Source organism: Marmota flaviventris, assembly GCF_047511675.1.
Source record: "Marmota flaviventris isolate mMarFla1 chromosome 5 unlocalized genomic scaffold, mMarFla1.hap1 SUPER_5_unloc_2, whole genome shotgun sequence".
NCBI lineage: Eukaryota > Metazoa > Chordata > Mammalia > Rodentia > Sciuridae > Marmota > Marmota flaviventris.
In genome coordinates, this window is record NW_027287680.1 from 597,746 (window position 1) to 620,530 (window position 22,785).

General features: G+C 42.0%; 1 protein-coding gene, 1 long non-coding RNA gene and 1 pseudogene across 2 annotated transcripts in view; all 3 read left to right on the top strand.

Annotated features, from left to right (window-relative positions):
• LOC139703675 (uncharacterized) overlaps positions 1-10,072 on the top strand; it is a 33,924-nt gene extending 23,852 nt beyond the window's left edge. The window contains exons 2-3 of the long non-coding RNA XR_011705792.1: positions 8,542-8,758; positions 9,389-10,072. This is a non-coding gene — a long non-coding RNA (uncharacterized lncRNA). The remainder of the gene's footprint in view (positions 1-8,541; positions 8,759-9,388) is intronic.
• Positions 6,389-7,345, top strand: LOC139703656 (olfactory receptor 2T3-like). Its single transcript, XM_071607133.1, has one exon. The coding sequence runs from the start codon at positions 6,389-6,391 to the stop codon at positions 7,343-7,345; it is 957 nt and encodes a 318-aa protein (XP_071463234.1).
• An 8,598-nt stretch (positions 10,073-18,670) lies between the features above and the next one.
• LOC114079509 (olfactory receptor 14C36-like) lies at positions 18,671-19,232 on the top strand (annotated as a pseudogene).
• Positions 19,233-22,785: the final 3,553 nt, after the last annotated feature.

Here is a 22,785-nt window from a genome sequence, read left to right on the forward strand (position 1 = left end):
TAATCACCATAAGACCAATTCCATTGCAAGTGGAATGTATACGTATGTGGGGATGATTGATTCTTCTGTCTCTGTATATGGTTACTAATCTATCCATTTGTTTGATCTTTTTAAGAATCACTGTCAGGTTTCCATCACTGTAACAAAATATCTGAGATAAAAAAACTTACAAGGAGGAAAGATCATTCTGGCTCATAGCTTTCAAGGTTCCTCCCTGTGGTTGCCTGGTCCCATCACTTTGGCCTGTGGCAAGGCAGAATATCATGGTGTACACCTGGTGCAGCAAAGCTGTCACTCACGGTGGCCAGGAAGCAAGGAAAGACGGGAAGGTGCTGGGGTCCCAACATTCCCTCAAAGACACATCCTGAACAACCTACCTGCCTCCTGCCAGGCCCCGCCTCCTGAAAGTGACACCTTCCAGTAGCACCACCCTGGGGACCATCCTTCAACCCTGGGCTTTGGGGGACATTTCTGATCCCAACTATAGCAATCAAGTGTTTGCTTTATTGACTTTTCTGTTTTTTATTGTTTTTAAATTTTCAATTATGTCTATTTTTGGGTGGAAATATAAAATCAAATGACAATATTCATATTTGAAATCAGTTTTGAAAATTCCTTTACTTCTCACAATGATCAAATGGGGAAACAACTCAAAATCACGAATAATATGCCATTGCCATAAGACTGAATTGGTGTGGAGAGTGAAAATAAATAGAATCCACCCAAAACTAAGAAGGGATTAACTGGTGAGGATAGACTTGGCACATTTTTGTAGACAGAACATTATGTATGTTTCCTGACACATATTAGGTGACTTCAGCAAATATTTTCACATGGTCTTCAGTCTGCTTAGCTAGAAGGCACATATATAAGGTTGTAGTGTTATTATCCCTGTTTGGTGTGAGCGAAGGCAGAGACCTAGAGTGGCTCATAGAGGGTCTTTCAGCTAATTAGGAAATCTCTGTAAGAATCTGAATCTTGTTGCTATAAGTTACATGATCAGAATGAAGCTGGAGAAACCACTAATATCTAATTTATAGCAGCAACTAAATGTAAATTAAATGTAAATGTGCATGGAAAAAGTTTGATTTCTCAGTGAATTCTCTATTTTGAAGATAACTATTAAACATATGAATAAATATGTCAAATTTTTGATTTAGTGAGAAGTGTAAATCTGAGCATAGATGATATTATAATGCTGCTAAAGATGTTTGGTGTCTGATCAGAATGAACCAGAAGAAGAAATCAAAATTACATGTCTTTATTCTTTCCAACTCTATGAATAATGTTTTTATCTTTGTGATCTTCCTGAGTTCAATCCCTGGTACAAAAAAAAAAAAAAAAAAAGAATGCTGACAAGTCTCTGCTGCAGCAGATTGGAAGTTCCACAGATCACGGTTCTCCATCCTGACTCAGGGTGCAGCCTGGCTGTCCTTCCCTCACCAGGCACAGCGCTCAGCAGTCAGGGCAGTGTGGGCATGGACATAAGAAGCCATGTGACACAGATCACCAGCTATGTGCAGAGAGAATCCTATTCTTATGCTTACTGAGCATAATTTCATAAAAGAATGGTAAGAGATCTGCAAGAAGACATGCAAATGGCTACAAGCTACAGGAAAACTTTCCACAGAACCAGGTGTATTAGGTGATATGTAATTGAAACTGTGCAAGTCAACATACCTGGCTTGTGATTTCATTTTTAGAACAATTCAAATTGTAATGGCAATGAAAACTTTCCATAAGAAATAAACTACCTTTAAACATTAACTTGTAAGGCCAATGATGTTTACCCAGAATAGGTGGAGCGTCAGCATAAAGCCACTGTCACAGGTATGAAAACAGGATTGAAACATTTTTGCATGACACAGAGCTTTGAAATTTAACTGACACATTATTTCTCTGATGACTTATGAATGGTTTCCTCCAGGATGGAATAAATACTGAGGATGTATTCTATCTTTTCATTTTGTTTTTGAGACTGACATCTGCACATTTACCAAATCTAATGATTTACATATAGTATTGTCTACTGTGATCATTGTCCTCTAATAAAGGCAAAGGCTAATGACAGTTAATAACCTATACCACTAAGAAATAGTGTGTTTTGGCTTTTGAATGGAAATAACTTATTTAGTATAATTTATTTAAAATATTTCATAGCTGAGTATATATATATATATATATATATATATATATATATATATATACACACCCATACATATAAATTAATGTAGTGTTCACCTTGCTCAAATTCCACTCCAAAAATTTGAAAGAAATATCAACTCTTAAAATAAGTTATAGACACATTGGAGCCCTGCCTGTGTCCCTTTGGGTCCCTGCTTCACTGTTCTCAGAGAAAGCACTTCCTTTGCAGTGGGTATGTATCTTGCTTATCAGTTTTTAATGACTGCAGCAAATATGTGTGCACATATTTAAAATGTTAATATGTTAAGATTTTGCAGGGTGGTGTTTTGTTAAATGGTGTCACACTGATCATTTTTTGACCTCTTTTCTTTCAGCCCTGTTTTTTGAAAAGTTTCAATGAATTGACATTAATGTTGTTATTTATGCATGCATTTTTCCATAGAGAAGTATTTAGGTTTCCCACTTTCTTTCAAGGTTCATATTTTTGTACATTTCCTTGGAATGCCTAAGGTGTAGGGGAAGAACTTCTTTAAGTTAAAAGCCATTACTAATTCACTCCTAAAGGGGTGGCACTAATTTAATTTTTGAACATAAATTTGCCTTCTCCAGTTATTTATTCACTTAACAGATGCTAATTAATTTTTCCTATGTGCCAGGTATGATGGTATTGCTAGGGGACATGGGGAAGGAAACAAGCACTGTACCTCCTAGCACAAACAAACAGTGAATGGTTAGAACATGTGACCTCCTCACGCCACATGAGCAGGAGGCGAGGAAGGAGTGTTGCTCTAGGTTCAGACCTGGGTCCCTCCGAGTGGGCAGGGTTGAGAGGCAGCGACCCCTGCGACTGCTTAAGGTGATGCCAAGTGCACCCCGTGTTGCCGTGAGCACCTGGAGTCTGTTGGTGGCACTGGGCATCCCCTGGTTCAGTCTCTAGGATCCAGGGCCATGGAGAGCTTCATTATTGATTTCTCTTTGTACTCTTGAATCTGTTTATGTGTTTTCTAGATTAACCTTATAAAACTATTATTTTTTCCTTTTTGGTGGTGCTAGGGATCGAACCCAGGTCCTTGTGCATGTGAGGTAAGCACTCTACCAACTGAGCTATATCCCCAGCCCCTTTATAAATTATTAACTGAAGTGTGATGTACGTGAGTAAAACATTCATATTATCAGTGTACAGCTCATGGGTGCTTTTACACTATAAAATTTATGTAGGGAGAATTTTGTGGTTTTATGTTTTCAAATACATTCATCCTCCACCTATAATTTTTAAAAAGTTCATATTTTTTAACTTTCATACTTATACAACAGGTACCCTTTTAAAATACCTTCCATTTTAATTATAGATATACATGTCATTCATGCAGAATTTTTGTTGGAATTTGAAAAGAGGCAATGAAATCAGCAGTAGGTGACAGAGGCCTCTGGGAATGGCACTGTCAAAGCTCTGGGTCCCCTTAGAGGTGTCAGCTCCTTTAGGGTACAGAAGACCCTTGCAGGAGCTGGCAGTGCAGTGGGTAGGGTGCTGGAATTCAGACAGCTTGATTGAGTAAGACCAGGCACGGAACAGCCTGGGGGAGTCTCAAAATGCAAAGGCACAAAGATGCAAAGGCACAAAGGCGCAAAGGCAGAGGCGTGGAGTTTGGAGGTAGCTGGAACCTGGGGGAAGCAGACAGACCTCAGAGTCAAGGTGGAGATGGGCTGGGTCTCAGTCCCGGAGTCAGTTGGTGTGAACAGACACAAGCCCAGTCAATGCCTGTGCCTCCCTGTGCTGGGAAGTGCGCAAGGGTGCTCAAGATTGGCGTCCCATGCTTTTCCATTTAAGTTAGGTAACAAAGAGACAGACCTTCAAGGGAGGTCTCTGGGCCTGGAGGCAGAGGGCAATGAGAAAGGAGGCTTACCCTGCCCCAAAGAAGGCCTAGACCAAGCCGGGTGTTGGAATTGAATGTGTCTTGCGATTCACAGACACAAGAGTACATGTGCTGCTTGACTGGATTCTGAGAAGCCACAGGGATTTTAGGGTCTCCACTGAGATCACGCAGTCTGAAGCCAGCAGGGCAGCTGGACTGCAGCTTTAGCTGATGCCCGTTTCAGTTGTAGTCTTTGCCTTCCCCTGGCGGCCTCCACATGGCTCCGAGTCTGTGGGGCCGGGCACTCCCACAGAAACAGAAGGGACAGTGGGAAGCTGTTCTGGTGATAACATGTCAGGCATGAATTCCTTTGAACTTTGGGGCTATGGAGTGAACTTGGACACAACTAGGAATTAGCTGAACTGTGAGTAGGTTTCTTGTGGACCTACTATGGGCTTACAAGTCTGCCAGGAGAGTGCCTACATGGCCCCTATCCTTGCTTGATTAGGGTACTGAAGGGCAATGCTTGGTTGTGTTGAAGAGGACTTGAAGCGGTCATTGGGTGGTGCACAGAACAATTACAGACTGAGGAGAAGAGAGCTGGGACCTTCAATCCTGTCTGGGTTCATAGTCTGACTATGTGTGTTCTGCACAATCCTGCCTTTCTGAAATTCAGATTTATTTCATTGAGAGAGACAATGAATACCAAATATGAAAACATGATTTTAAGCTGGGAAAATAATTTAAAAAACAATATGCCTGTCCTACTGAAAAAGATGGAGTTTTTATAGCTTTACCCCATCAAATTGGCAAATATGTACAACTTTGCCATGTTTGTTGTAAGTGGAAAGTTACAATATACTTGGAAAACCAAATGGGAAAAAATTCAAGAGCAGGACAGCAACAGAAACCAGAAAGGTGGACTTCTGGAGAGGCTTAGGACAGCAGGCGTCCCGTCCTGAGTGCAGGCCAAGCGTGGGGAAGATGGATAGATGACAAGTGGTGGCTGCAGTTCCTAGGTTCCTAGGTTCCCCTGGGGAGCTGGTCCAGGCTTCGTCAGCAGCGTGGAGGTCACACAGCAGGTGTGTGTCTCAGTTCCCTCAGGCCAAGAACCTGCTGATGAAACTCCCTACTTGCCTCCCCAGTGTACCCATCGCCCATCTTTAGGATGGGGACAACTTTGCTGGGCTGCTGTGGTGCAGATTCACTCACTGGGGAACAGAGAAGCGAAGCACAAGGCTTTGCTCTGCCAGGTCTGCTGGACTCTGTACCAGGAAGGAGGGGAGGCCAGGGAACACTAGCTGCTGATCCTTGCTGCTGTCTCCTGCACGAGTCCCACTTCAGCTTTCCTGAAGGCTTGCCTTTTCTGCCTGCCCATGGTTCACTGCGCTTTGCTTTGTGTGTACCTGGGACTCAGGTGCTGTGTGACTTTTCCTCTGCATGCTGTTCTACCATGAGTGCAGCAGCCCCGGGACAACCAGCCTGACAGCACAGAATTCCCACTCCTCAGTAGTCTGCAGCCTGACATCTCCTTAACTTTGAGTGCAGGACGATTTTCCTCATGCCCAGTGTGACTCACACCAGTCAGCTGAAAACCTGCAGGTGCATCTCAGGTGGAGCTGTTCCTGAGCAAAGCTGTGGATCCTAAGGGATGACTCTACTGGTTTTCTAAGTGGACTTCAGGGCTGGAAGGATCCAAAGACGGGCAGGGGCTGCAGCACCGAGTCTTAATACAACTGCTCCCATGGCCCTTCAACTCCATTCCCCCATCACGGCACACGGAATGTTGAGCTCCCAGGCACTGTTTTAGGGGAGAAACAGCACCCTCAGAAGGAAAAATAAGTGCTTAATTTGTTTTTAAACTAAATAGTTGATATTTAGAGCATCTCCAACTTTTATTTCTGCCATTTCTTGTACATATCATGTTCCTGCAGGATGGTTAGTGGATTAAATCCCTTGTAGGGGTGGCCAGCCACTGCTGCTCCTTGCCCTGCACGGGGTCCACATGATGGAGATATAGGAGGAGAGGATACTGGAGGAGACTGTGGTTTTCAGAGGATGTGAGGTGTGATTTTTAGCTCCACTGACATTATCAACCTCGACAGCTGCCTCACTCTGACTTCCAGCAGTGAGACCCGGATGAGCCCGCAGGTCCCGAGATTCTGGAGCAGCTTAATCTGCTCCTGGGGCCGCCTACAGCTTCACTTCCCTGAGATTTGAATTTACGATTACACCTCGGTTTAACCCAGTGTGTGGGGAAATAGCTCCTTGTGCATATCTTACCCAAGCAGACTGGGACAGTCACGTAGGCATGATGGAGGGAGAGTGACAACCCTCACTCTTCGTAGGTGAAACTACCTGCTAGATATGCATGTGGGGAAGGAAACTTCATGGAATCAAACTTAAGCACCAGTTTCCTCCTCGTGGGACTCTTTGGGAACACCACCCACACTACCCTCCTCTACACTTTGACCTTCATCATTTTCTTGATGGCCCTAGCTGGGAATGCCCTCCTCATTCTTCTCATCTACTCAGAGCCCCGCCTCTGGACCCCCATGTATTCCTTCATCAGCCAGCTCTCTCTCATGGATCTCCTGTACATCTCTGTGACTGTGCCCAAGATGCTGGTGGGCCAGGTCACGGGAGACCATACAATCTCCCCTGCAGGCTGTGGGATCCAGATGTTCTTCTACCTGACCCTGGCAGGGGCTGAGTTTTTCCTTCTGTCGGCCATGGCCTATGACCGGTATGCTGCCATCTGCAGACCTCTGCATTACCCACTGCTGATGAACCAGAGGGTCTGCCGGCTGCTGGTGTCCGGCTGCTGGCTCCTGGGAGCACTGGACGGCTTGTTGCTCACGCCCATCACCATGAGCTTCCCCTTCTGCAAGTCCAGGAAGATCCTGAGCTTCTTCTGCGAGGCCCCTGCCCTGCTGAGGCTCTCCTGCTCGGATGTCTCCCTCTACAAGATGCTCATGTACCTGTGCTGCGTCCTCATGCTCCTTGTGCCCACCTTGGTCATCTCCAGCTCCTACACCCTCATCCTGCTCCTCATCCACAGCACCAGCTCAGCCGAGGGCCGCAGGAAGGCACTGGCCACCTGCTCTTCCCACATGACAGTGGTGCTACTCTTCTTTGGTGCGGCCATCTACACTTACATGCTCCCCGGCTCCTACCACACAGCGCAGCAGGATGTGATGGTGTCGGCCTTCTATACCATCCTCACCCCTGTGCTGAACCCCCTCATCTACAGCCTGCGCAACAGAGATGTCACTGCGGCTCTAAGGAGCCTGCTGCAGTCAAGGAGGCCCCTCCCGAGGGTTCTGAGAGGGAGTACCTGGGAGTGAGCCTGCCTCTTCCCCTCCCTCCTCCTCCCCATCTCTCCTCTCAGCTGTCCTCAGGATCCAGAGCCAACAAGGAGCCCTCCCATAGTCCCACTCCTGTCTGGAGCTTCTCCTCTATGCTGCTATTCATCCTGTTTTCTCAGTGCATTTCACTTCTTGACATCATTTAACTGTGTCTCAGTAGCTGACCTAGTGACTTTTACTCACCTGTCTCCATCCCGGGTTCACAGGGCATGTCCTGTGACCTAGGGGCCAGCCTTAACCCTAGCAGAGACTCACTGTGCAGACTTCAGACCTTGTAGAGCCCTGGAAGGGACGCTGGCTGCTCCCTCGCTCTCGCTACCCTGTAAGCCACCATTGACCTGTGACAGCCACAGGTGCCCAGCAGCCTGATACGGTGCCTCAGTAAGGACAGGGGAGCACAGATTTCACAATGTTAAAAGTGAGCTGTGATTCTCCACATCATGTACGACTACAAGAATGGGGTCCTAATTAGAGGAAAAGTTATACTCTGTGTATGTATAATATGTCAAAATGCACTCTACTGTCATGTATACCTAAAAAGAACAAATTAAAAAAAATAAGTGAGCTTGATAGTGTAAACACAGTGGTTTTAAACTACTGAGACAAAATGTCATTAATATTGAAGTCCAGGGAGATCATAGGTTCTTCTAATTTTACAGGATGTAAATAAAAGTGCTTCCACATATAATTCTATAATTCTTTGGAATTTATACTACTGTAGAAAATGTGTACTGTATTTACATTGAATATAAAAAGTGTCTTGGAGGAGGATGGAATTTGGGAAATTTACACTTCTCGACAATTTTCTTTCCTTCCTTCCTTCCTTCCTTCCTTCCTTCCTTCCTTCCTTCCTTCCTTCCTTCCTTCCTTCTTTCTTTCTTTCTTTCTTTCTTTCTTTCTTTCTTTCTTTCTTTCTTTCTTTCTTTCTTTCTTTCATGTCAGGGACTGAACACAGGGATGCTTAACCACAGAGCCACTTCCCAGCCCTTTTTATTTTAAATTTTGAGGGAGGGTTTCACTAAGTGTGTAGAGCCTTGCTAAGGTGCTGAGACTGGCCACAAACCTATGATCCGACTCTTTGGCCTCAGCCTCCCAAACCAAGCTTTTTTCTTTGAAATTGGGGAAGCCAATAAGATGATTTTGGACTTACAACTAGGCTGTGTGTCCCCTGCCAGGTGTCAGGCTGTCAAGGACATATCTGTGTGTCTACCAGCACAAGATCATGATCACTTTCAAAACTGATACAATCTACATGTCCAGTGCTTCTGGAATGCAAGGAGGTGGGAAGACATACATCATCTGTGGCCAACAGGCAAGAAGGTGACAGGAGTCCTGAAGTCATCTGTCATGCCAGGTGGCACACTGGCCTCACTTTATTTACCATCAAGGAAGGTAAGCCGGGTCTCCCAGGCCAGGGGCACATCACCAGGGCTGGCAGCCACACTGTGCTTCTGACTGACCATCACTCCTGCAGGGTATCAGGGGAATTTGCCTGAATTGAGGAAAAAAGGGTCATCTGTTAAGAAAGAGGGGCTTATATTTAGAGGTGGTTAGAATGTAGGTTAGAGATTGATGTGATTAAACTAAGTAATAAAAGGAGCAAAGCTGCTCAAGTGAGCGGCAGCACTGTGCATCATCCCAACATCACCGGGACCTTGGGGTCACTGCACTTGTGGTCACATTGCTGGTGTCATGGGGGAGTTTATGTTTTTTTTTTTTTTTTTTCTTGTTCTCTTGTTTTTTAACAAGTGCTTTGTTTATCTGTTTGCCACTCTGGAGAACAACGTGCAAAGGGGTTCTACTTAGGAAGTACCTATTGATCTTTGTATTTCCAAGAGTATATGATTTGGGTTAATTGATAAGCATACAAGGAGCTAGCTGCTTGATCTAACATGAATTATAAAATAAACGAGAGCCATAGTGATTCATTATGGAGTTGTTGGTACCATGAAGATTCATTGTTGTCTTCAGCTCCTCCATAACTACTGCAGCCTTACCCCACTTCTTTCTTTCCCTCTCCAGAGCCCAGGAGAGAGGACCTGGGCATGTGCCAATGTGGACAGTGGATGGCACAGAGGAACTCCTCTGCTGGGCATCGCCCTGAGTCGTTATTGAGAATCGGGTAACACTGAGGAGAGACTGATGGTGCTCACTGTATGTTTCCATCTGTGCCCTCCTTCACCTCAGTGTGTTAGGGGTGTTTATGGGGATCAGTTAACACTGAGGGTGGTGGACAACTCTCACTCACTCCCCAACCTGTAAGTGGGAAACCTCTAAGGCTGTCTGCAGTTCAGCACCAAAATTTCTTATCAATGAGATGTAATCTATGTGACATAAAGTTAAGCTTTGCAACAGTTCATGGTTATTGGCTTAGTCTTATTTACCACACTGCTCCATTGCACAACTTCCTGCTACATCTTGTCCCCAAATACTTGTTTTACTTCAAATGAACCATCTAATCCATTACACACATTTTCCATATTATGCTAATTGCAGTCACTGGAAAATACTAAATTTATTCTGTATCTTTGAATTTACATATTTGTGAAATAAATGTAATCATTCAGTATATGATCTGTGTTCTGGCTGAAGTTACCCTAACATCATTGAAATTAAGCTACCTTGTTGCATGTATCACTTGTTCATTCTTTAAGGATGAATGACATACCATTATATGTATATACCAGAAATATTTAATCGACACATCCATTTGTAGACATGTATTTTTCATTCTGCTAATATAATGTGACTGATTTATTGATTATCGTATGTTTTTCCATATTTGACATCTCTTGTAAACACTTTAAACTCTCTATGATTGTGCTGAGTAATTGTGTCAGTGAGCTTTGCATTGCTGTGACAAAAATACCTGATCAAAACCAAAAACCAGCCAGGCACAGTAGTGCATGCCAATAATCCTAGAGCTCATGAGGCTGAGGCAGGAGGATTGTGAGTTCAAAGCCAGCCTCAGCAACAGTGAGGCACTCAGTGAGACTCTGTCTCTAAATGAAATACAAAATATGGCTGGGGATGTGGCTCAGTGGTTGAGTGCCCAAGTTCAATCTCTGGTCCAAAAAAACAAACCAAACCAAAACAAACAAACAAAAAAACCCAAAAAACAACTCGGATGAGGGAAAGCACATTTTTGGCTCCTAGGTTCAGAGTTTCAGTTTAATCATTGGCCAATTCCATGGCTTTGTGCCCGTGGTGTGGGCACATTGAGGAACGATACTGCAGAGGGAAGCTGCTCAGGATGTGGCTGCCAGGAAGCAAAGACTGGGAAGGGGAAAGGAAATCCAAGGAAGGTGACTGTTTCCAGGGCTTAATTCCATGGCTCACCTCCTCCAGCAATAGACCCAAAGCCTAAAGCTACCACCCAGTCAATTCATTCCAACTAGGAGAGACTAATTAGGTTGGAGGTCTCACAATCCAATTATTTTACATTTGCAAATTCTGGCCTCAACTCAGGAACTTTTGGGAGACACTTCACACCCATCCATAACATTTCAACCCCAGACCTCCAAAACTCACGTCCATTTCACAATTCAAAATGAATTTAGTCCATCTCCAAGGGTCCCATAGTCTTTGCCCTGAAATCCAAGTCCAAAATATCACCTGAAACTGAAGGTAAACTCTTGGCTGTGAGCCCTTGTAAAAGTCAAAAGCAAATTATATACATCCAATATCCACTGGTAGAATGTAAATCTTCCCATTCAAAAAGGAAATAACAAGGCTATGGAAAGAATGGATGGGCCAAAGGAAATGCAAACCCAGCTGAGCAACCATAACTCCACATGGAATTTCACGTAGAACATCTAGGACCTTTGACTGCAAGATGTTATTTCCAGAGGGATTGACAATGCCTGCCTTTTCCCCCTTGCGGGGGTGGGGGGGGCGGGCAGAGCACAGGGCTCTCTTTTCCTTTGGCTTTCTCTGCAGCCAGCAGGATTCCTTGGTGGAGTTTATGCTACTTGCATCCATTAAATTCTGGGGATTCCATTCCAACTTTGGCTTCACTTTCACAGCTTCACATATCACCCTCTCAGGAGCAGCCTGCAGGGACAGTTTGCCTGACCTCCCAGGCCTTTCTAACAATGACAGTGGAAACTTCTGTGACCCCTAACATAAGCACCCTACATTCCTAAAGAGCCAGCAGCACAGAGATGATGCCAAAGTCTGCTGCCAACTCACACGTAGCTGGGTCCCTGGAATTACTGCCCTGGTGGTTTCTGAATGTCTTTCTGGTTGAGTGTGGTAAAGCAACTTCCTGGGCCCTGTTTGCAAGCAGGGTGCCCCATAAGCCTTCTCAAGGGAATTTTCCCTTCTACATTTTTAAACATGTCATGGCTGTGGTCTTGCAAATTATTTCGATGCCCTCAGCTCATTTTCAAATGTCTCTGTGTGAAATGCTTAAAGTCTCTTTAGGTGCTGCTATCTCTTACAACCACACCTTCCTAGTCCCTGTTTTTTTTTTTTTTTTTTTTAAACAATCCCTTTAAAACTCTGATCCAATCTGTTTTTTGACTTTAATATAAACATCTTCTTTCTTAGAATGCTATGTTTCTCTGGTATTGATACAAATCTTCTAAAAATTTTACAAAACTTGGAAAAGTCTGAATGTTCTGGCATAATATTCTCTGTCAAGAATAGTACCTTAAAACATGCTATAGAAGAAGTTACTACAGGTAAATATATGTATGTGAAATGTGAAGCAATTATCTTATGCAATTTTAATTATGGTGGAATACTAGAAAATGAAAGCTGAAAATAAAAGTAAAAGCATTTAACAGTACAAAACTTCTGTAAAGATAGGGCTCCACATAATGCCTAACTTTTAAAGTCTTTATATCACATTGTTAGTACATTTTGTTTTTAACACTATCATGGAGTAGCCTAATTTGCATTAACAGACATCTGAAATAAGAAAATAGTCAAGCAGCACATGTGGTGTTCTAAAAATAAAAACAATACACTTATTTATATTTTCAGCATCACTCATTACCTGCCAAAATGAATGTGGAGGTTACAGAATCTAACATACTACGATAAAAAACAAAAACAAAAAGTGACCAATGAAGGCAGAAAATAGGACTTAAAAGACCTGATCTCAATTGACTTTAAAGTATTCATATAAGAAATAAATTCTTGATTTTGAAGGTACAAGGATAATTGTAGAATTTTATTTTTGGTTATATTTGAACTGTATGAATGGTGGGTCTGAATACAGAGAATTTTCATGGTCATGGTCTAATGTGGAGGTAAAATATACAGTAGTTGATGAGTTTGAGAGACTGTAACATGCTCTGGTTGCACAACAGTTAGGCAAGCTGTGGTTTATATTTGTGAAGTTGGATGCCTGTGAAGAATGATTAAATACATGTTTCTAATATTTTAGTGTTTTATATTTAGGTTATTTATTCTTTGTATTTAAAATTGAACAGCTACTGTGCTATATTGATTTTATTGGTAGTATTGAGCAGGCCTTGTTTCAACATGAAACTAGTTGCAAAACTCACCATATTGGAAATAAAAATGTATTTTGACATATACAAATAAAATGAATAAAAAAAGAATAAGTTACTACACTTTTTGTTGGTTGCTAAATTCTCATCAAATTTCTAACTATGGGGTGTCCTAAGTATTTTGTCTTCTACAATTTCAGTTCTACAACACACTGAAAAAACATAATCACCAAAAGGCTCTAGCAAGTACTCTTAAATGCAGTTTCCATAAAAGGGTAGACCTAATATTTCAGAAGAGCTCCTTTTCCAATAGATATCTTTCCAATTCATATTAGTATAAAAATCTAATACACATTTTCTTTGTGTATTAATCTTTGTTCATGATTAATACACAAAGAAAATGTTTTTTGCTAAATTCTGCAGAAATACTATACTACCCTCTCACCTGCAGGGTTTTACATTATTTGACACAAGATTTGAGATATCATAAAGTCCTTATGTCAATGTTTCCTGTTTCATATCCTTTGCCACCTGTTTTCTTGATATAAAACCTCTTAAAACACACATTTAATATACAAAGCTTTCATCAAGAGGGACACCCCCTCAGTAGAACTGGTGTTTGCATTTAGGTTTGAATCCACCCCGCTCGTTGATTCCTGATTTTATTTTTTGCACTTTAGGAGTCTTTTTAAGGAAATCAGGTCCCAAGCCAACAGGATGAAGATTTGGGCCTGCTTTTGGGATAGAGTCAAACTAAAAACTTCCTCTTTGTAAAAGAAACAAACAAAAAATGTAGTGGCAGCCTTCAGAATTGGAGAAAATCTTTGCCACATGCACCTCAGATAGAGCACTGATCTCTAGGATATATAAAGAACTCAAAAAACTTAACACCAATCATCATCATCATAATAATAATCTAATCAGTATAGGGACTAAAGAACTGAACAGATACTTCACAGAAGAAGAAATAGAATTAACCAACAAATATATGAAAAAATTTTCAACATCTCTAGCAATTAGAGAAATGCAAATCAAAACTATTCTAAGATTTTATCTCACTCTAGTCAGAATGTCAATTATCAAGAATACAAGAAATGATGAGTTTTGGCAAGGATGTGAGTAAAATGGTATACTCGTACATTGCTAGTGAGACTGCAAACTGGTGTAACCACTCTGGAAAGCAGTATGGAGATACTTCAGAAAATTTGGAATAGAATCACCATTTGACCCAGCTGTTCCACTCCTTGGTTTATACCCAGAGGACTTAAAATCAGCACACTACAGTGACACAGCCACGTCAATGTTTATAAGAAGCTCAATTCACAATAGCTAAACTAGGAACCAACATAAATGCCCTTCAACAGATGAATGGATAAAGAAAATATAACATATATACACAATGGAATATCACTCAGCCTTAAAGAAGAATGAAATCTTGGTATATGAACGTAAATAGATGGAGCTGCAGAATATCATTCTAATCAAAATAACTCAATTCCAAAAAAACAAAGGCCAAATATTTTCTCTGATATGCAGATGCTGATCCATAATGGTGGTAGGGCTAGGGAAGAATGGAGGAACTTTGAATTGCACAGAAAGGAGTAAGAGGAGGAGAGGGGATGTGGGATGTGAAGGGTGATGGAATGATATGAACATTATTATTCTAGATACATGTATGATTGCATGACTGGTGTGACTCTGCATCTTGTATAGACAGAGCAATGAGAAGTTGTGCTCCATTTGTGTAAAATGTGTCAAGATGCATTGAGTTGTCATGTATAACTAATTAGAACAAATAAAAATATAATCTATACAAAAATGGTGTTTATTATTTAATTACTTTCCAGCTTTTACATTAAATTTAAAATTAAGTTATCTAGCCACTTGCATCACGTAAAACTTCAATACCTTCCATTAGGATTCAGTGAGCTATAGCTGGGGAGGAAATGCATGTGAAGGTGGAGTTTGCAGAATTCTTCTGGGGTCCTCTGAGTGTCCTTTGATCTAGCAGGGAACATTGGAGCACTGATAACCAGAAGCCATGGGACAGTCAAGGGGTCTGTGGGTAATTTTTGGTTCAGAGGGAACAGGTTATAAAACCACCTGGGTGTGGGTGCTTCTATGAGAGAAACAAGAACACATGAGAACTGGAATGAGATTGGTACAAAATAAATGTTGCAGAATCTAGAACATGATCATGAATATCATTAAGATGATAGGAACTAGTAACTCTTTACTAGGAGGTAGGAGCTCAGAAGTTGTTCCCATGTCAAGGCCCTCTAGACAAAGAAAGCGACCTTCAGTTAAAAACAGAATATAGCAGCAAATATAAAGATATTGCTAGCCAGGTTTGGTGATGCACACCTGTAATCCCAGGGACTTGGGAGGCAGGAGGATCGTGAGTTCAAAGCCAGTCTTAGCATCAGTAAGGAGCTCTTCAACTCATTGAGTCCCTGTCTCTAAATAAAATAAAAAAAATAGGGCTGGAGATATAGCTCAGTGGTCAAGTGCCCTTGAGTTCAATCCCTGGTATAAAAAAAAAAAAAAGGATTTTTTTTCACATATAAATTCTCTGCATCAAGAGACAATATCACCTTCACAGACAAGGATATGGAAGATTTTACTAAGAGTATGAATTTGGGGGACCTACAGTTAAATGTTTTAAAACATTAATGTCATTGTGACTATGTGAAGGCACAGCTTCTGAGTTTGTACTCTTGGTTGCAAGGGACAAGTCTCCGCAGCATGGCTGGATGAGCCAGTTCCTAGGAGCAGGCTGACAGCAGGTGACATTACCATGGGCCCTGACTTACTGGATCAAATGAGTTTCCTGAGCCAATAGTCAAGTTACTCTAGTTTTTTGGTTCTGCTTTCTGAGTAAGAACTTACAGGACCCCACGATTTGTTAGTGCAGCTAGTGATGTGAAGCTGGAGTATAGAATGTGCCCAGGGATAGAAGCAGCCCAATTAGATGTGCACCACTGTTCGCTGAATCATGTGTGCAGATCGATATTTACATGAAGGTCAATTCAAAAATTTTCTTCTAATTTTTGTGATTCTATGGATGATGATACAGTTGTTCAACATTTTAAAAAAATGGAGACACACTTTTTGGTCCAGTGTAATAGCATGAAAGACCACAGACTTCTGTAGAAGATTCCCCCAAGACAGGATGCTCTTACACCCTAGGAGTCAGGCATCATGTCCAGAGTTTGGTCTGTCAAGTGAGCCTGTGTTCAGCTCTGTCTACTCATCAGGGTGTAAGCTTTATAGTCTTGGGACATCAGAACTCTAAATCATGGCATGTAGCACTTTTTTAAATGTAGTATGCCTTATTTATGTTGGAATTGAATATGATTTAGGGTATAAGATGGGGTGCAAAACTTCCTTTCAGAAATTAAACTTTTGGTGGTGTTTAACCTGGGAGTGACTTTTCTCCTCCCAGAGTCACCTCTTTTATGATGAAAGTGGAATATGCAAGGCCAGTATCAGTCCTGGATGTTTTAAGGGTTGATGTGAATGTAAGAAGCAATCCCTGGGAACTACCACTGCCTGGCCTAGGATCAGGAAGCAACATTTGCTCGTTGGCTGGACCACATACCAGTCCCTGTAGAAATGCAAGTAATTTATTTTTGGCAAAATACCTCTTTGGAATTGTCTAATAGCACAGTGTGGGCCTCACTTCTCAGAGCTGGTATTTTACTAGGTGGAGAGACTTCAAGTAGAAAGATCAACAAACTGAACTACAGATATGCAGGAAACCCCAACTAAGGAGTTTATTGTGAGGTTCCCAGATGGAAGATTTGAATTTTGTACACTGACATCCAGAGTCCTTCCCTAAGCCCCATTTTTGTGAAAATCTGGAGAAGGGGCTAAAGTCTACAAAAGGCGCATGTGTTATTTCAGCTGTCACACTCCATTCTGGCTTTTACTTACTGGGCCTTACAGAATTGTGGTCACTTCCACCCGGGGTATTTTCATCTAAAACGCTGTTTCATGTTTGAATGGAGTTATGGAGGGAAATAAATAATTCCCCCCAAGGTCCTGGTAACAAATGTATCTTGATGGAACTCAAACAGAAATATGGACAAGCACAACATTGGCTTGACAGTTTTAGGCAGATCCTGAGTCAAATCAAACCACATGTGTCTTTTTCATGGAGAAAGTAGGAACATTAAGAACAAGATGGCAAGAGTGACAGGAAAGAAGAGCTCCAGTTGGTAAAAACACCATAATGCATCCAGAGTCTTAAACAGGATGACAGCAAAGCAAAGAGCTCAGACATGAGAAAGAGCATTCAGCCAAGGAACCGTGAACGGCAACTTCAGCTGGTCAGGGGCCCGCCTGGTACCCCAGGACCCTGGGAAGGCTTCCCTCTGCATGATGGTGAACACTGGCTCTGCAATGTCCTTTACAGATTCCAGATTGAGTTCACCTGCTTTGACAGCCTGTAGTCATTTCCAGGATGACTGCTTAGGTTTAAGTCTGAAGGAGGAGTCCACAGGGCCCACTGTCAGGATCTCACTGACACACTAGCTAACCACAATTGATGAAGGCTCTTTTCAAATGGACCCAAAGTCCACATTTTTCTGCAGCCTCTTCTGAGATTGCGGTCTCTTACCTGTGGGGAGCATTCGTCATTGTCAAGAAGGTTCAAAACCATCATGTCTGAGCTCCTTACGGTCTAATACCCACTCACGTGGTTTGTATCTCTTCTCTTTGGTGCTCCTCTTTCTCTATGAGCAAGTTACAAAAAAAAAAAAAAAAAAAAGGATGAGCACTGTACTGAACAGTGGATGCAGAAGTCTCTCTGTTCCACTTTCCATGTCACTTCAGGAAACCTGTGGCCAAGCTCATGGCCACAGTAGGAGAAATACCAACCATCCTCATGTCTCCATGCACCTGGGCAGCAGCCTCACAGGGAAGCAGGAGGCTGTGTCAATGAGCCCACCTTCACTCACATGCTGCACCCAACACACCCTGACCTCAGAAACACTGCCCTATCTTGGGTTGGCTCCTGCTGACCTTGTGTTAGTATTCGCTCATCAGTACCAACTCACAATCATGAGCCCTGACTGAGGGAACAAGTCTCCATGGAACCATGAACACCCAGAGTCCCAACTACCCAGCACATTCCTCACCTGAGCCAGCATGCAAACCTTAACCCCTGTGAATCTTAGGCTGGATTCTGCTGGGAAAGGTCGTTGCTGCCCTGCCAATGCTGTACAGGAGCTGTTAACTGTTGCCAGCCATCTGGGAAAGACCTACAGTCTTCTACCAGGGTGACTGTGCACCAAGGAAAATAAAATAACCAGATTCCTTTCCACACTTCCTAAGAGCCAATAAATCTATATCCTCACCTCCTACCTCCTTAACACTTCATCCTACACCTCAACCCTGGTTCTCTCATTGTCCACCATCAGAAACTATAGATCCTTTTGCAAACCTCCTGTTTGTATTGAATATAATGATTGGACTCACCATTTCTGTATATTGTGACAAAACCATAAACATCTTAATAGCAGCTATTTGGTTTAAAGCTATATGTTGTTTGTATCGCAATGTGTTAATATTGTTCTCCCCACTAAAGGAGAAGTATTGGAATCCTGCAGGAACACCATAAGCCTACAGGGTAAAAAGTGTAACACATCAGATCCACAGTGATAGAAGGGAAGACACCCAAACACCATGAAAAAAAAAGGGAAGAAAGTGCCCCAAACAAACCAAGATACTAAATTATTAGAATCCAGTGCCAGCACAGCAGATGAAACGACAGAGATGGAGTTCAGGATGTACATAATTAAATGTTCTGTGCATTAAAGAATGATACAAGAGAGCAAATATGGCCATCTGCCAGCCCCTCCAGTACATGCTCCTCACGAACCTCAGTTTTGTGTCTGCATGACCCTGGCTTCCCTGCTCAGTGGTCTGCTGTATGCAGGTGTGCACACTGGGAACACATTCTGGCTGTCCTTCTGCCATCAAACGTGGTCCCTCAGTTCTTCTCCTCTCTGCTGAGGCTCTCCTGCTCTGACACCATAAGCAGCAAGGTCCTTCTTATTATCTTTACTATAAAAGTTGATGGTGGCTGCTTTGCTATAATAATCATGTCATACATTTGAATATTTTCTGCTGTGCTGAAATTTCCCACCAGAGCCCCAGGGAAGGCCTTCTCCACCTGCACCCCTCACATCCTCGTGTTTTCCCTATTCCTCAGTTCTGGCACGGGTGTGTACCTGAGGTCTTCAGCAACCTCTGACACACTCCAGGACATGGTTCTCTCTGCCTTTTATACCATGATTCCTCCCTTCCTGAATCCTTTTATCTACAGTCTCAGGAACAAGCAGGTAAAGGAAGCTGTGGGGAGAGTAATAGGAACACAGTTGTTCTCAGGGAAAAGATAAAGATGCATTTCAGCATAAGCTTAATTTTACTGTTAAGATTTATAATTAGATGGGGTCTTCAAACCTGGGCTTTAAAAGTTACACTGCCTACTCTGGTATCACTTAATTAAGACCCATGAAAGTTTTAATATAATAATTTTGTGATTTACACTATTATTTCTATTAATCCTTCATAAAATGACATTAGGTTAAACTATAGAAAAAGAGAAAGCAGTAACATATTTAAGACTTACTCCATATATGAGACTACCTGCTGAGCTATGAAACAATGTCCACATTTTGGCAATAATACATTTTATTCAGGCACAAACATGAATAATAAAGACAATTCTGAGTTAAAGGTGTTTTTTCTCTGTGTCCCTCTGCATGTGAGAGGGTACAAGGGTATAAATTCAAATGGACGCTCTAAGGAGAGCAGCCAGGAGGCCTCTCGAGGTTTGTATTGAAGAAACTTGACACAGAACATGAAATAAAAATAGAACATTTTGTACTTTCTTCCTAGACATAGGGAAGGTTATACTAGAAATGATAGTTAACCTGTGAAAGCTAGACCGATCACCAGTACACCTGAGATTGTTCTTATTTTAGAAACTACATTGTTCTGATGACCAACACCAGGTCCTGCTCACTATGTCTCACATGAAATGTCCATAAAGGAGTGGAGGCTGCTGGCCTTGGCCCAGGGTCTGCTGAAGATCATGAATGAGACAAGGAGATGATGCTCACGGGTCATTCTGTGACAGTCCTTCATTAGGCTTCCCTCTGTGGCTCATCATAATCAGTGTTCCTTCCCTGTGCTGGGCTCTGGGCCTTAGTTTGGTCTGTACCAATACAAGTACAAAAGGTTAAAGATTCCTTTGTAACTTTTGAATTTTCAGGAATGTAGGATCACCCTTTAGCTATACAATACTGACCAAGTCAAATACTGAATCCTGTCTTGGACATTTCCCTTCTTTTCATTGTCCATGGGACTCAAAGTCAAATAAGGTGTATAGACATAATAAGTAATGTTGTCTCTACTGCAGATGAAGTCACTTACATTGTACTCTTTTCCTAGCCTCGGAGCCCCCTGGGACCATACAGTAACATGCCTGCTTATTGGGTCTTTCAATCTCACAGACCTAGTGGCCTAAAGACCAAGGTGGCCATCATTCCTATGGCTATAGATACAGGGTCTTTGTTCTCTCTTTTTCTGGATCAACACAGATTTATTTTCTTCCTTATTTTTCCTTTAGGACAGGCACAAGGTGGGGGATGAGTAGTTAAAGACAATATGGAAAATGGCAGCACAATGTGGGGTCAAATGCATGGAGTTCTGCATTCAAGGCATACGTTAAGAGCATCTGAGTGGCAAACCATCCTCCATGCTAGGCATGTGAGCGGCAAACCTCTTAACCCATAGGCACAGACCTGGGCATGAGGCCCTGTGTTGCACTCCCTGTTCTTACTCCAAGGCCCGCTCCTCGATTGGTCACTGCAACGACAGTTGGCCAAAAATTGTAATGGTGGCGGCATGTAATCTGCTTGGCTAGTGCCTGAGTATATATACATGGTAACTGCAAATAAAATCAGACCCGCTTCCTGCTTGGTCTCTGGAGGTCTTCAATAGTGACTCCACAGCCACATTCTCCTCTACCCTGTTCTGTGGACCTCCTCACTGGAGAAGAGAGCGACCACAAAGTACAAGAAAAGAAGATTACATAATAATTGCTTTGATCAGAATATAGACTAACATTCTCAATAAAACCTAGCAAAAAGTCCAGCAACACATCAGATGGATTATAGACCACATTCATGTGTACTTTCTCCCAGGATGCAAAGAAGCCCCTATAGAAGATCACTATCAAATCCCACATTGTGTTAAAAGAGAAAAGGGAAAAACATCTATCAGTGGACATGGATTTTTTTAAATGCTGGTGTATATATATAATGGACTCTTATCCATTGACTTAAAGAAATGAAATAGTGGTAAATGCTACAATGTGGACTAATTTTGAAAACACCAGGCAGAGTTAAGACATAAAAGCAACACATATTGAATTATTCTAGTCAAACAAAAAGTCTAGGACATATAAATTAAAAACTGGAGATTATACACAGTGGTTTCCAGTGACTGTAATTAATGATAAGCAGATATAGTGTGTGTAATATATTAGATGGTTCATTTGAAGAAATAGAAATATTTGGTAACACGATATAGTTGGATGTTGTGCAATTTTGAAATATAGTATATAACGCTGAATTGATAACCATGGACTGTTACCAATGTTAACTTTATGTTATGTGGATTTCATCTCAAGGATAAATAATGATGCTGCTGACCTGGAGATACTGTTAGAGGTTTCCCATTTACAGGTGGGTGGGTGAGAGAGAGTTGCCCACCACCCTTAATGTTAACTGATCCCTTGTAAACACCCCTCACTCACACTGAGGTAAAGGAGGGCAGAGACTAAAACTCACAATGAGCACCCTCAGTCTCTCCTCAGTGTTACTTGATTTCCAATAATGACTTAGGGCTATGCTCAGCAGAGGAGTTCCACTGTGATATCCACTGCCCACCCTGTCACATGGCCAGGTCCTCTCTCTTGGGCTCTGGAGGTGCTGCTGCCTGGTGATGTGCTCAGGCCTCCTGCTGTCTCAGCAGGCTGAGCTCTGGACTCCCAGGGGCCCTGCTCCCACTGGCCAGGCACCAGGTTCACATAAAGCAGAGATGACTGAGCTCCCCAAATCCCACATGGTACAGAGCTGGCTGAACTGACCCATCTGGCTGCAGACACAGTGGATGGGAGATGCTAAGGAGAGACAGAGTTCTGTTCCCAGGTCGAAAACAGGTGAAACTCAGGAGTGAGTACTTGGCAATTAGAGTCCAAACTCATTTGAGCCTCATTTTGATGCTGCTCAGCAAATTTCCATCTCATTCATATTGTGAGGTATCCCAGGAAATGCTTGGTTAATTGTGCAAGAATAACAGTCACAGAGAAGTCTTGTAAACAGTGTAGTAGTTGCTGTACTTTCTACAGCTATATCTATAGAATATAGAATGTAAGCTGTCCCCACTTACAGAGGGAAGCACTTGGAGCAGTCTCTCTACATACATCTGGCATTAAACATTTGCTAACATTTCCTTGTACTTATTTTTTGAACCCTCAAAATATCTGGTCCTTGTTTTTTCCTCCCCAACTTTTGAGTTTTTCAAGGGAATTTCAATAAGAATTTTTCACCCATTAAAGGAGAATGTAGTTCTGAACACTCTAAAAATATGGAGGTCAAACTACAAAAATTAAAACCTATTTGTTATTTCTCAAAATATAGGTTCATAAAGTAATAATGTTTTGAAGATCTTCAGAAAACTCTGAGGACCTATGAAAGTTAGGTGGTGATTCATATATTTACTCTATCACATATATAGTCTGAAGTTTTCTAGGAGACTCACCCATGAGAAAATTAAGTTAAATTTAGAGAAGTTTTCAAGTTGTAGTTAAACCACATAAGCAAAGAAGGACATCAAATAAGTTGATATAATGCAAAATACTTACTAGAGAAATTACTAAAT